Source organism: Galeopterus variegatus, unplaced genomic scaffold, assembly GCF_000696425.1.
Source record: "Galeopterus variegatus unplaced genomic scaffold, G_variegatus-3.0.2 Scaffold237, whole genome shotgun sequence".
Classification (NCBI taxonomy): domain Eukaryota; kingdom Metazoa; phylum Chordata; class Mammalia; order Dermoptera; family Cynocephalidae; genus Galeopterus; species Galeopterus variegatus.
Genome location: NW_007726348.1, coordinates 258,198 through 271,353, shown reverse-complemented (window position 1 = coordinate 271,353; position 13,156 = coordinate 258,198). Strand labels below are relative to the sequence as shown.

Sequence of the window (13,156 nt, the reverse complement as noted above, 5' to 3'; positions counted from 1 at the left end):
GTCTTGGTGTTGTCAGCACCACGCTCAGCCAGTGAGTGAACCGGCCATCCCTATATGGGATCCGAACCCGTGGCCTTGGTGTTACTAGCACCGCACTCTCCCAAGTGAGCCACAGGCTGGCCCCAAAAACCCAAACACTCTTAAAAGAATTCCAAATAATGGTATAGCCATGTTACGGAGTATTACACTGCAGTTGAAAAGAACAGAGCAATATGGACTGACTTCCAAAGGAGCAAAGACAGTGTTTTGTAAAAAGTTACATAAGTTATTTCAGAATAAATATAACACGATTTCATGGCAAGAACACTGTATCCATATGCACATGTAAGTATCAATATGTAAACTACATGTATAAAGACAAAGAAAGGTCTACTATAGAATTGATACAGGTCAAATTGCTTACAGTAGTTGCTTTTTTTATTAAGGGAGGAAGAAGTAAGACATATTTTTAGGACTATAAACTTCCAAAGGGATTCATTTTATACATCTAACAGACAAATATGAGAAAGTGAGGTCTAGGACAGCAAGGGCCTTGTACTGTTAAATTTAGAATGCCACAGCACAAGGATGTACACAGCAGAGTAGTAAAAGAGCTTCACTGTTAATGGTCCTGAAGGCACAAAATTGTTTCGCAAAACTATACTTGTTTTCAATATTAACTTAGTCACTTAAACAATAGAAATATTAGGGGCCGGCCCGTGGCTCACTCGGTAGAGTGCGGTGCTGATAACACCAAGGCCACGGGTTCGGATCCCATATAGGGATGGCCGGTTTGCTCACTGGCTGAGCGTGGTGCTGACAACACCAAGCCAAGGGTTGAGATCCCCTTACCGGTCATCTTTAAAAAAAAAAAAAAAAACAATAGAAATATTAGGGGCCGGCCCGTGGCTCACTCGGTAGAGTGCGGTGCTGATAACACCAAGGCCGCGGGTTCGGATCCCATATAGGGATGGCCGGTTTGCTCACTGGCTGAGCGTGGTGCTGACAACACCAAGCCAAGGGTTGAGATCCCCTTACCGGTCATCTTTAAAAAAAAAAAAAAAAACAATAGAAATATTAGGGGCCGGCCCGTGGCTCACTCGGTAGAGTGCGGTGCTGATAACACCAAGGCCGCGGGTTCGGATCCCATATAGGGATGGCCGGTTTGCTCACTGGCTGAGCGTGGTGCTGACAACACCAAGCCAAGGGTTGAGATCCCCTTACCGGTCATCTTTAAAAAAAAAAAAAAAAAAAAAAAACAATAGAAATATTAGAAAATGATAGTTTACAAATGTTGTCTTCATTTACTTAAAAAGAATCCTTTAAATACAAAAAGGTCAGTATCAGGACAAACTCACTGAAAGGCTTTCATCTTCCAAACAGGACATTATCTTGGAAGAAAGTTCCTCACAGCACAAATTCTCTTCCGCTGTTGCCACCAAAGCAGCACAGCGAGCAAATGCTTTATATAATTCTGACCAAGTCCTAAGTAAGGTCTTCATGGTGTCCTAACAATAACAAAAAAGAAATTTTATAAATGTATGCTTATGTATCAAATGCCTGACAGAATCAATACATCTTTATCATTTAAAAAAAAACACTGAAACATTTAATGTGGCACAGAGAAGAGAATAGGGTAATAACCTTACCCCCACCCCCAATAGAGTTCTAACTGAAAAGATGTAATAATGCTGCAATACCAGCAACTAAAGCTCAAAAAGAACTTCCATCTTTCACTACTTTCCTTTCCCCAAAGCTAATAAAGTTGTAAGGAAATCTTATTTTATGAAAAATTACTGTAGGAGCTCACTATAAAGGTGAAATGGCAATATTTTCAGAAAAGTACAAATTCTTCACACATAAAAACTTGACATTGCCTTACCACTGGAAATTTCTGTACTGAAAAAATATGGTTTACTGGTATAGTCAATGCACCATAGATAGCACTAAAATTATGTTCTAAGGCATCACCTTGATTCACTTCATTGGTCTGAAATAAGAAAAATAATGAAGTTAGACAAATTACGATCTAATTCTAAGCAGTAACACAGCTTACTGTATGCAGTGGGTAGAACTGTATCCCCCAATGATGAGATATTCAAGAGATGTTAAACTTCTAACCCCTGGTACCTGTGAATGTGACCATATCTGGAAATAAGGTCTTTGAAGACATAATCAAGTCAAGATGAGGCCATATTGGATTAGTATGGGCCCAAATCCAATGAATGGTGACCTTGTAAAAGGAAAACTTGAAAAGACACAGAAAGACACAGGGAAGAATACCACGTGAAGATGAAAGCAGAGATTTAAGTGATGTGGCTACAAGCCAAATAAGGTCAAGGATTGCTAGTAACCACTAGAAACTAAGAGGCAAGGAGCAGTTTCTGCATAGCTCCAGAACCAATCCTACCAACACCTTGATTTTGGATTTCTGTCCTCCAGAACTGTGAAATAAATTCTTGTTGGCTTAAGCCATCAGTTTGTGGTAATTTGTTAATAGCAAGCCTGGGGAAGTCATGCACTATGTTTAGATCTTAAAAAAAGAATCCCAGAAGCAACTCCAAAATCTTCTATACATTCACAATATTCAAAAAGGACTTATAAAAAGGGTCTCTGTGAGAAGCTATTTAGGAATGTAAACTATTTTTCTTCCACAAGAGTATGTTTAATAGTGGGCTAGCCTGAGTAGCCACAATAAAGGTTACTTCACTGCAACATAAAAAATTCTTGGGAGTCTTCATTTCACTTGTGAATATTTTAGTTTAAATAAAGACTGATAAAGCAGCTCACAAATCATGAATAGTGACAGAACTTGTGCTCCGTGCTCTGTCACTATCACCACCTTTAAGTATTTAAATGTAAGGATTAGTTAACTCTCAACAGATTCCTGACTTAGGGAAATGCTATATGGCTTTGAGGTACTCACCAACATGGTCTGACTATGGGAGTATATAGCCTAGTCAAGATGAACATTATTATTCCCTATTAGTATGACTACTCAAAGAACCCAAGTATAAAAATTTGTGTGTCAAGGCCTGCTTGGTCAGCTCAGTTGGTTATCTGCATGATGCTGATAACACCAAGGTCCACAGTTCAACCTTTGTTACTGGCTGGCCAGGAAAAAAGAATTTACATGCATCAAATGTGAGCTTTCTAGTTTTATAATTATTATTGGAGGAAAAAATGAAGCCCATTAGTCTCCACTAAGCTATACTTTCTTGATCTACTGATCAAGACAAGAAAGCAATAAAAAGAAATCAACCCAAGGAGTAGAAAATTTACCAATTCCACAAGAAAAAATATTGTCTTCTATTCAAGTTCAAACTTTTATTCATTTCCCCGTGTGCTCTAAAATGGAAAAAAAGGTAAAATATTCTATAAGTATGGGGGAAAATATGTAGCAGACTCATATCATACCTGATTAATCAATTCAGTTAGTGGCGTGACTATAATACTCCACATTCTCCAGAGATGCTCCTTGTTTTCCAGTTGCTTTGCATTCTGATTAATAACATTTAAAACAGAGTCACTGAAAGCTAGAGGTGAAGTTGGACCAGAAAGAACACAGCCTACAAGTGTTTCCAGATTGAGAAAAAACCTGAAGACAAATTATAAACAATGCATTAATCTGTACCTTTTACAGAAATACTTTAATTGCATGTTAACAAAATTCTAAAAATAAGAACTGACAAGGAAACAAAAAATGAATTCTAAGTCTTATTTTGAATCTAATTTTTTATTTTTTTATTTTTTCCCCTTTTTGTCTTTTTTCATGACCGGCAACGGATCGCAACCCTCAGTGTCGCACCCGTACCGGACCGGGACCAGCAACGGGATCGCAACCCTCGGTGTTGCTCCCGCACCTCGCTCAGCCAGTGAGCGGCCGGTCCGTATGTGGGATCCGAACCCTCGGCGGGAGCGCTGCTGCGCTTCCCAAGCGGCACACTGTAGCAGCGCGCCACCGGGCCGGCCCCCTGAATCTAATTTTTTAAAAAATTTATGAAATAGTATATAAATCAAGAGAATCGCAATCATTACATAACCTTCCCAAGATAAACAACGTAGTTTCAGGTTATTTAAAATACCAACTTACTTTTCATCTGCTACACCACATTCCAAAAAATTACTGTTGAAAATTAACTGAATTAAGAACAAAGCCGGAGTTCCCTGAAAAAGAATGAATCTTTTCAGTTACAAAAAAAAGTGCACTTGTTTGCTACAGTCAGTTATATGAGAAATGATTATTTTCGCTTGAGAAATTTAACTTCATTTTTGACAGTGGCCGATACAGGGATGAGACCTTGGACCTCAGAATTATCACCACCATGCTCTAACCCACTGTGCTAACTGGCCAGCCTCAAGAAATTTAACTTTTGACATTACTTAGAATATGACAAAAATGATAGCTAATGTAAACTATACACAAAAATCAAGCTCCTCATATCCTAATCGTAGCTTTTCCACCAATGTGAGAAATCAAGATATAACACAAAGGTCCAGGGTTCAATCCCTCTACTGGCTAGCTGCCAAAAATAAATAAATAAATAACAAGAATGTTAGCTTAAAGCTTGCTGGACCATAACTACATCCTGCAAATACTAAGTACTTTCCACATTACTAAGATAAAGTTCCTAAGCTTCCAAAATTTGTAACAGTAACCAGCACAATCATTACAAACGTGTAGGAAAACTTCCCTTCTGAAGCCCTTTGTTTTTCCCACTTCATGAATTTGTGTCATCCTTGTGCAGAAGCCATGCTAATCTTTTCTCTATAGTTCCAATTTTAGTACATGTGCAGCCAATTCGAGCATGAAGCCCTTTATTTAGTCCAGGAAAATGTTTTCATTCCTCACATAGTACCATATTTAATTCTTTTTATTAATCTATTATTTTGTCTATCAGTTTTTCTTTTAACTTGGTCAAAATGTACAAATCCAATACTCAGAATTTTATTATCTAAGTGTCACTTTTTTTTTTCTTAAAGAAACTTCATAAAATTTTTTTGGCCAATCTTTATCATATCATTACATTTAAGATACTTGCATTAAGAATATCCATATTAGCAACCTGATATGCCGGTGAACCTAATACTTTCTGAGGTAGTCCTTTAATTGTAATTTCCGTGAGAACCTAAGAAAGATAAAAGGTTTTACAGTAAATTAGCCATAAATATATTACTTTACTTAGTATAAGTCTGCTGGTGTTAACTACATTTTTAACAATTTATTATAAGTAATGTTCATTCATTAATGTAAATACATTCTCACTAGTTCAAAAACATCAAATATATTCAAATTAATTTAAAAAGCTCAAACACAGAAATATAGAAAGTAAAATGACAAAGTCCTTTATCTCCAGGAATCATCAATGCTTTCAGCTTAGAGTCTATTTTCCCAGACCTTCTAAATTTCCATATAATAAGTATACAGAGAAACTTAATTTTATGGGCTGGCTATTATATATATTCTTCTAAACCATTAACATTATATTGTGTGTAAATCACTAATGATATTAAACTTTGCTACTAACCTACATTTTACCTTATGAAATTTTCACATCAACATATAGATACTGCTATAAAAATGTCTATAATTTATTCAACCATTTTTCTATTAATGGACCTTGGGGCTATTTGTATATTTTTATACTTCTAAAAGAAATTCTGCAATTAACTATATACTCACTAGTGCCCAAAGCGCACATTTCAAAAGACTGTTAACTAAAATCTGACTAAGACTATCGAATTGCTCTGCATAAATGTTACTATACTACTATGAACATGCACTATATAAATGTCATAACAGTATGACTAAGAGTGTTAGTGATAGATCTTAGTGAAAATAGCATTTATTTTGTTCCTGGCCCATAGTGCTTTGTATGTATCAACTCACTTAATCATTAACTGCTACTACATTCCCTCTTTACAAAAGAGGTCATGTGAGGCTAAAAGAGTAAATAAATTGTCCAAAATCACTCAGCTAATAAATAGTTGGGCCGTGTACCAGCCAGCCACCAAAAAAATAATAATAATAAACTTATACATATAAATATAAAAAAAAGTTGGGCCAAGATTCAACCTAGTCTGCTCCAGAGACCTTGCTATTAACCATTACGCAACACTGCCATAAAACAATTCTCACAGTACATAAAGGTTACAGACTCAGAATTTAAATAGGGTATTGTTTGTTCCATCTGCAGTTTATTTAGGAAAACTCACTATTATAAAAATTATACCCAATTCAGTTTTCCTCCTCTACTAAAAATGTCTAAAAATGTGTTTAATACCAAAGTCATTACCTTAGTTAAAGAGAGTTAACTTAACAATGTACCAGCTAACAATTAGTGGCACTCAGCCATCTTGTTATAAAATTAGTGGACTTTTGGGTTCCTTCAGTTCAAGTTTCATGTTCTTTACCCCGTTTTCTCTGTATGGCTGATTCTTTTTCTTATCATATTGAAGATTTTTATAGTTGCTTTATAGTCACTTACTGTATTAGAAAGGTTTCAAATGGCTCTAAAGTCAATAGGACAGCATTTATTATAACAGGACTAACTTGCTAATAAACAGTTGACATAAAAATAAGTCCTCCAAACCTAGTATGTACAAATACCTTCAACCTAAAATTCAATTTCAGCATGAGTTTTAAAGTCCAATGTACAAGTATTGTTCTTACCAGTGTTTTTGATACAGGAAATACTTCTGACTTCACTATGCTTTCCAAAGATTTCAGTATGAGGGTCAAAACTTCAGAACCTGGTTTCTCTCTTTTGTTACCTATCAAACAGCAAAGATAAGGGTGTAGTTCTAAGCATTAAGTATTTTTAAAAGTGAATGTATATACTTAGAGAACTGCAAAAAATAAAATTTTTACTCAAAGATAAGAGATTGTTTAAAGTATGCTTAGGGAAAAAAACAACAAAGTATGCTTGGAAGCTATAATACTACAAAAAATAATTTTAAAATAAATTTTATAAAAAAATTTAAAGCCAAACAATTCAGTGGTGCTATAAAAATCATTTGATCAGTATAATCGGTGTTTACCTGATTCAGTAACTGACTTCACCAAGCTAATTAGCTCCTTCCAGATAGCGCTGACAACTGCATCTGCCAAACAAAATAAACTTAAGTATTTTTAATGAAGTACATGACTACAAAGGTTATCCCCTAATACTACAAAAATAACAAATTGAGCAATATTTTATAACTTAAGACTATTTCTTGTAATATTCAACCTTGTGATAAGTTTATGAAACACTACCCATCTCATTTTTGTTTCAAGAAATTAAATGGGTTTTTTAAAAGGACTATATAACATGTTAACATAATTGTTTAATTAAGGGTAACTGCTCTATCTTTTTTCTATCATCTGAATTTTCTATATTGAATACCCATCACTTTTGAGATAACAAAAAACAAAGATTCAGAAGGATACCTGACAACGAATAGAAAAAAATTTTGTATTCATTTTCCAACCAGTTACACACCAAACTATTTGAGTTTTGAAATTTCTTTTCCTCATAATTTAATAGGCTATAGAACACAGGAGTTTGGATGCAGATGCTGGAGCCACACAGATCCTGGGCATGAATCACAGCTCCCACTCACTATGTGACTTTGTACAAAGTTATTTACTTCTCTGTACAACCCAGTTTCCACATTTGTAAAATGGACTAATATAGAAGGGTGCTTCAAGAATTAAATGAATCAATACATGTAAAGCTCTTGGTGGACCATCTGGCCAGTAAGTGGTGCCATATAAATATATGCTACTTTATCTTTTTTTCAAACACGGGTTTGAAAAAATAATAAAAAAATTTCTCCTAAATATTTACCAGAAGCATCTTTTCCAACTGCAACAAAGCTATCATGAACAGCAGTGATAAGTGTATTTGCATGTTTGGAAAAAAAAGAAGAGCTGCTGATTAACGGATGTTCCAGTGGCTCTAAAATGGGAATAAAAGAATTAGACAAAAGATATATGAAATAAATTTCTCAATATAAAATTTTAAATAGTCTAGATAAATGTGTTTTCTATTAAGAAGATTTATAATTATATACATAGTTACAGAATTTTTTGGCCCTGGGAAAAACAACACCTCTCCTCACCCCAACACACCTCACCCTAACACATTGAGTTCTGGATTGTTTCAATAATTAAAATTATTTTTAAAACAATTAAATACCTAAGCTGAGTACTATTTTGTTTTGCTTAGCAAAACTCAAGACTTCTGGACCCAACAAAAAATGAAGCAACATCTCAAGTCCCAAAAGTTGAATGGAAGGGATTGTGCCCATTCCACCTAAACTCGAACTCAAATTCATCCGGGGAGTTACAGGGGCTCCATATGGAGAAGCACCTTTAAAAAAAAAAAAAGAAAGGGTAAGTCACGTAAGCTTATTTTATATTAGCTACCCAAATGCGTATATTTTATTTCATTACAATAAAATGTACCTTAAAAATAAACATAGTTTAAATTTCTAAGGCATTAATCCATACACTGAAATATTAATATGCAGGTCTTTCTGTAACTTATATGTAAAAATTTAAGACTTAGAATAGCTAACATAAAACCGTAATAAATAGCAAATACAAGTACTGTCTTTCAGTAATATATATAATATCACATTTCTTATATCTGCTAAGATCTGTTGTTTTTAATAATAGCTCTAAGATTCTATTTCTGAAACAAACGCAGAATTTCATGATAGTCATTTGGAGCTGTTTGTAATGCACCTCATGTAATATAGTAGAAAAACATCTTTTCCAATCACAACAATGCACTTAAAACAGTAAACAGTATCATAAAGAAAATAAGAAATTGATTTCTTGATAAGGAACCCAGAAATTATGAAGTGCTCCATTTCATGTGAAAAACCCTGAGTGTAACTTTCATTGGAAGGCTTTTTTAAAAAAGCCTTAAAAAAAAAAACACACACACACACACACACAAGAATGTCTCCCTCTGGGCCGGCCCGTGGCTCACTCGGGAGAGTGCGGTGCTGATAACACCAAGGCCACGGGTTCGGATCCCATATAGGGATGGCCGGTTTGCTCACTGGCTGAGCGTGGTGCTGACAACACCAAGCCAAGGGTTGAGATCCCCTTACTGGTCATCTTTTTTTTTTAAAAAAAAAAAAAAAAGAATGTCTCCCTCTTACCTTTGTGTATAGGAGTCATAGGACTTAAACCTTGAGAAGTAGCCACACGAGATGAACTGCCTTGAGGAGAAGCATTAGATTCAAGGCTTATTGTGCTCTGAATCAGAGGCACACAAACCTATTAGGGTGAAAAAAGGAATAATTTCTATCTGTAAACTGTATGGTTGTCATATTTTTAAAAAGCCTCATATAATATAGTTAAATTTCTTTAAAAAGCAATCTTAATTCTTCTGACATATTAAACTTTATTAGTTGTTTCCATGCACAGGCTAAAAAATGAAATTTGGGAAAATGAAAAGTTTTATTACAACTATATTTGTCCTAAATGTGTATTATCTGTATATTTCAGTTCTAAATCCCAGACAAAAAATTATACATGTAAACAACTTTTAAAATAATGCCTAAGTTTTACACGCTATTAGTAGACTTGCTTAACTTTTAAAAACAACACTCTAGAAAATATGAACTAAGACAAAGCTCATTTCTAAAATCGTTCCAGTACCAGTCACATCTAGTCAGTGAATAAATTATTCCAATTAATGTGCTGGACAACTGGATGTGTTGGACAACTGGATAATATTAGCCTATGAGATCCTTATAATGATAGGATTTGAAAAACTCATTATAATCCCAATTATATATAACTACCAAAGCCCATCTTCAATTACTTCAAGTTATATCAAGTTTAAAAGCCTCAATATATCAAAAACTTAAAAACTTACTACAAATGGCGCAAGTTCATTACTTTTAAGGCCCCCTTTCCAAGAATGCACTCCCTGCTGTGCAATTTATACAGAAAACAGGACTACAGATTACAGGTCCACAAATAAAATGTACCCCAAAATCCAAGATAAGCAATAAATGAGAAAACATAAGTTATCAGATCTACCTCTTTTCATTTAACTGTTAAAAAAAAAAAAATTCAAAAACCAAGGGTAGAATTGCAAAAAAAATTTAGATTAAACTTTATATCTAAATGCCAATAAGGATATCAAAACCCAAAGGAATCTGTAAAATCATCTGTAACAACAACAGATAATGGAATTAAATGATTAGTTATCACTACGTAGCCTCGAAAAAGAAATAAAAATTGATCCAACTTTATGTCTACCCAGTGTAACACTTGATTTCTATTTCACTGATGTTGATTTTATTCTCAATTATATTCTAAACCTTTCAGAAAAAAGTTCCTTTTTAAAATCATAATGCTACTAGGGTAAGAAGAGATATCTGAGTGTTTGCTGATTGAAAAGGCTTTGGGAGCTCCATTTCAGGCAATTGATGAATATCCTTTGAAGGTAATAAACTCAAGTTCTGTGCCAGGAGCAAAAAAGATCTTTTATATATTGTAGTCTGTTAATCCATAACAAAAATAACACTAAAAGATTAAACTGGTAAGAATTTAAGAACACATTAATAAAAAAAAAAGTGCTATAGTCAACACTTGTTACATTACCTGTTCAAAATTAGCAGGAAGATGAGGTCCAAGTCTCATCAGTAAATACCACCAGACTTCTAGTTTTGTTAATGCTAGAGTTTCTGTCCTCACATGGATGGAACTCAAAGGCTGCATTAACAACTTGAGTCTTTTTGCACTACACAGTATATCTTAAAAGAAAATAAACAGTTTAGATTTAAGAGCTAAAGAATAAATTTTAAGAATGAAAAATGCAATAATATCCCCTTTTACAAGAGAATAGATTAAAAAATTAAAAAATAAATCACCAGGCTGTTCTTGCTCTACTAAAACTTTCACCTAGACCAAACTAGACCAAAAACACTTAAATAAGGCAATAATATATACCAAAAAAAAGTAATATTTTTTAGATACTATGAACAAGGGGTGAATTTCTCATCAGGGGATATTTGGCAATGTCTTCAATATTTTTGGTTACTACTGGGGGGATGCTACTGGCATCTAGCAGAGACCAGGGATACTGCTAAACATCTAGCAGAGACCAGGGATACTGCTAAACTTCCTGCAACACACAGGACAGTCCTCAACAAAATATCCAGCACAAAATGACAAAATATTGAGATACACTGTCCTAGCTGCTTTAGCTTTATTACCTCCATTTACCCAAAGAAACGGGGGCATATTTTTACATTGTGTTAAAAAGGCTGTAATTCAACAAATCAATTAGTAATTTATTCCAACACACATCACTACTGTTGGGGCCACTGATTATATTTTGAAAGCCTAAATAGATTTGTTTAGATTCAGGTCTATCCTAACTCAATGATGATCAGATTGTTAAAATTCAGCTGAAAACAAAATCCAATTCTTTAAACAAAACACTTATGCCAGATGTGGTGTAACATTTGAGTAGGACTGGGGATACATAAAATTAAGACATACTCTGTGCTCAAGTAACTTGTCAAAAAGACTTGAGAAAGAATTTGAAACATCAGTCAAGCCATGTTATTTGGTGGAATGGCATTCATCAACGTTTCTTACAACCACTCTGCCATTTAGCTATTTCAATTAACACTTCTATCAAAAAAAAAAAAAAAAAAAAAACACCAAGCAGAGATGATCACCATTAATATGTGTCTATTTTCGTTTAGATACTATGAACAAGGGGTGAATTTCTCATCAGGGGATATTTGGCAATGTCTTCAATATTTTTGGTTACTACTGGGGGGATGCTACTGGCATCTAGCAGAGACCAGGGATACTGCTAAACATCTAGCAGAGACCAGGGATACTGCTAAACATCTAGCAGAGACCAGGGATACTGCTAAACATCTAGCAGAGACCAGGGATACTGCTAAACATCTAGCAGAGACCAGGGATACTGCTAAACATCTAGCAGAGACCAGGGATACTGCTAAACATCTAGCAGAGACCAGGGATACTGCTAAACATCTAGCAGAGACCAGGGATACTGCTAAACATCTAGCAGAGACCAGGGATACTGCTAAACTTCCTGCAACACACAGGACAGTCCTCAACAAAATATCCAGCACAAAATGACAAAATATTGAGATACACTGTCCTAGCTGCTTTAGCTTTATTACCTCCATTTACCCAAAGAAACGGGGGCATATTTTTACATTGTGTTAAAAAGGCTGTAATTCAACAAATCAATTAGTAATTTATTCCAACACACATCACTACTGTTGGGGCCACTGATTATATTTTGAAAGCCTAAATAGATTTGTTTAGATTCAGGTCTATCCTAACTCAATGATGATCAGATTGTTAAAATTCAGCTGAAAACAAAATCCAATTCTTTAAACAAAACACTTATGCCAGATGTGGTGTAACATTTGAGTAGGACTGGGGATACATAAAATTAAGACATACTCTGTGCTCAAGTAACTTGTCAAAAAGACTTGAGAAAGAATTTGAAACATCAGTCAAGCCATGTTATTTGGTGGAATGGCATTCATCAACGTTTCTTACAACCACTCTGCCATTTAGCTATTTCAATTAACACTTCTATCAAAAAAAAAAAAAAAAAAAGTCAGTTCACTGGGGTAACAAGTTCTCCAGGCCAGGAAACTTCCTTTTCTAAACTCCTATTCTATACATGAGAGGGACTCCACAATAATATCCGTACAGTAGGTGAGATTACTGTCATGCAATAAACCAGTTTCCTTTATTATAAAATCTGATTTTACTCAGAACAGTAATGGGTGCCCAATTTTTTACTACTTTTCCTACTTCTTAAAAAATTTTTTACTACTTTTTCTACTACTTTCTGCCATTTAGCCATTCTACCCAATGTGATTGAAGTGATGGGTGCCCAATTTTTTACTACTTTTCCTACTTCTTAAAAAATTTTTTTACTACTTTTTCTACTACTTTCTGCCATTTAGCCATTCTACCCAATGTGATTGAAGTAGAAGCATATGTGAGATTCTTGGAAGGCTCTTTATAGGGTTCTTTCAAGCTGACTTGAGTGGTTCTTTCTGCTCTTCTGCCTTCCCACCTTCTTGTAGTCTGCCTCTAGACATATAGAAGATGACAGAATAGCAAGACAGACGTCTAATTCCTTGATGACTTCCTCGA

The 13,156-nt window shown here is 34.7% G+C and overlaps 1 protein-coding gene across 2 annotated transcripts in view; it reads right to left on the bottom strand.

Moving 5' to 3' along the window:
• Positions 1–13,156, bottom strand: part of RIF1 (replication timing regulatory factor 1) — a 59,865-nt gene that overhangs the window by 31,771 nt on the left and 14,938 nt on the right. For both annotated transcript variants that reach the window (XM_008566366.1, XM_008566367.1), the window contains exons 9-19: positions 10,595–10,746; positions 9,139–9,256; positions 8,163–8,336; positions 7,812–7,922; positions 7,021–7,083; positions 6,653–6,753; positions 5,022–5,108; positions 4,073–4,146; positions 3,397–3,577; positions 1,862–1,969; positions 1,338–1,487 (exon numbers count right to left, since the gene is read on the bottom strand). In XM_008566366.1, the coding sequence (XP_008564588.1) occupies positions 1,338–1,487; positions 1,862–1,969; positions 3,397–3,577; positions 4,073–4,146; positions 5,022–5,108; positions 6,653–6,753; positions 7,021–7,083; positions 7,812–7,922; positions 8,163–8,336; positions 9,139–9,256; positions 10,595–10,746 (1,319 nt within the window). The remainder of the gene's footprint in view (positions 1–1,337; positions 1,488–1,861; positions 1,970–3,396; positions 3,578–4,072; positions 4,147–5,021; positions 5,109–6,652; positions 6,754–7,020; positions 7,084–7,811; positions 7,923–8,162; positions 8,337–9,138; positions 9,257–10,594; positions 10,747–13,156) is intronic.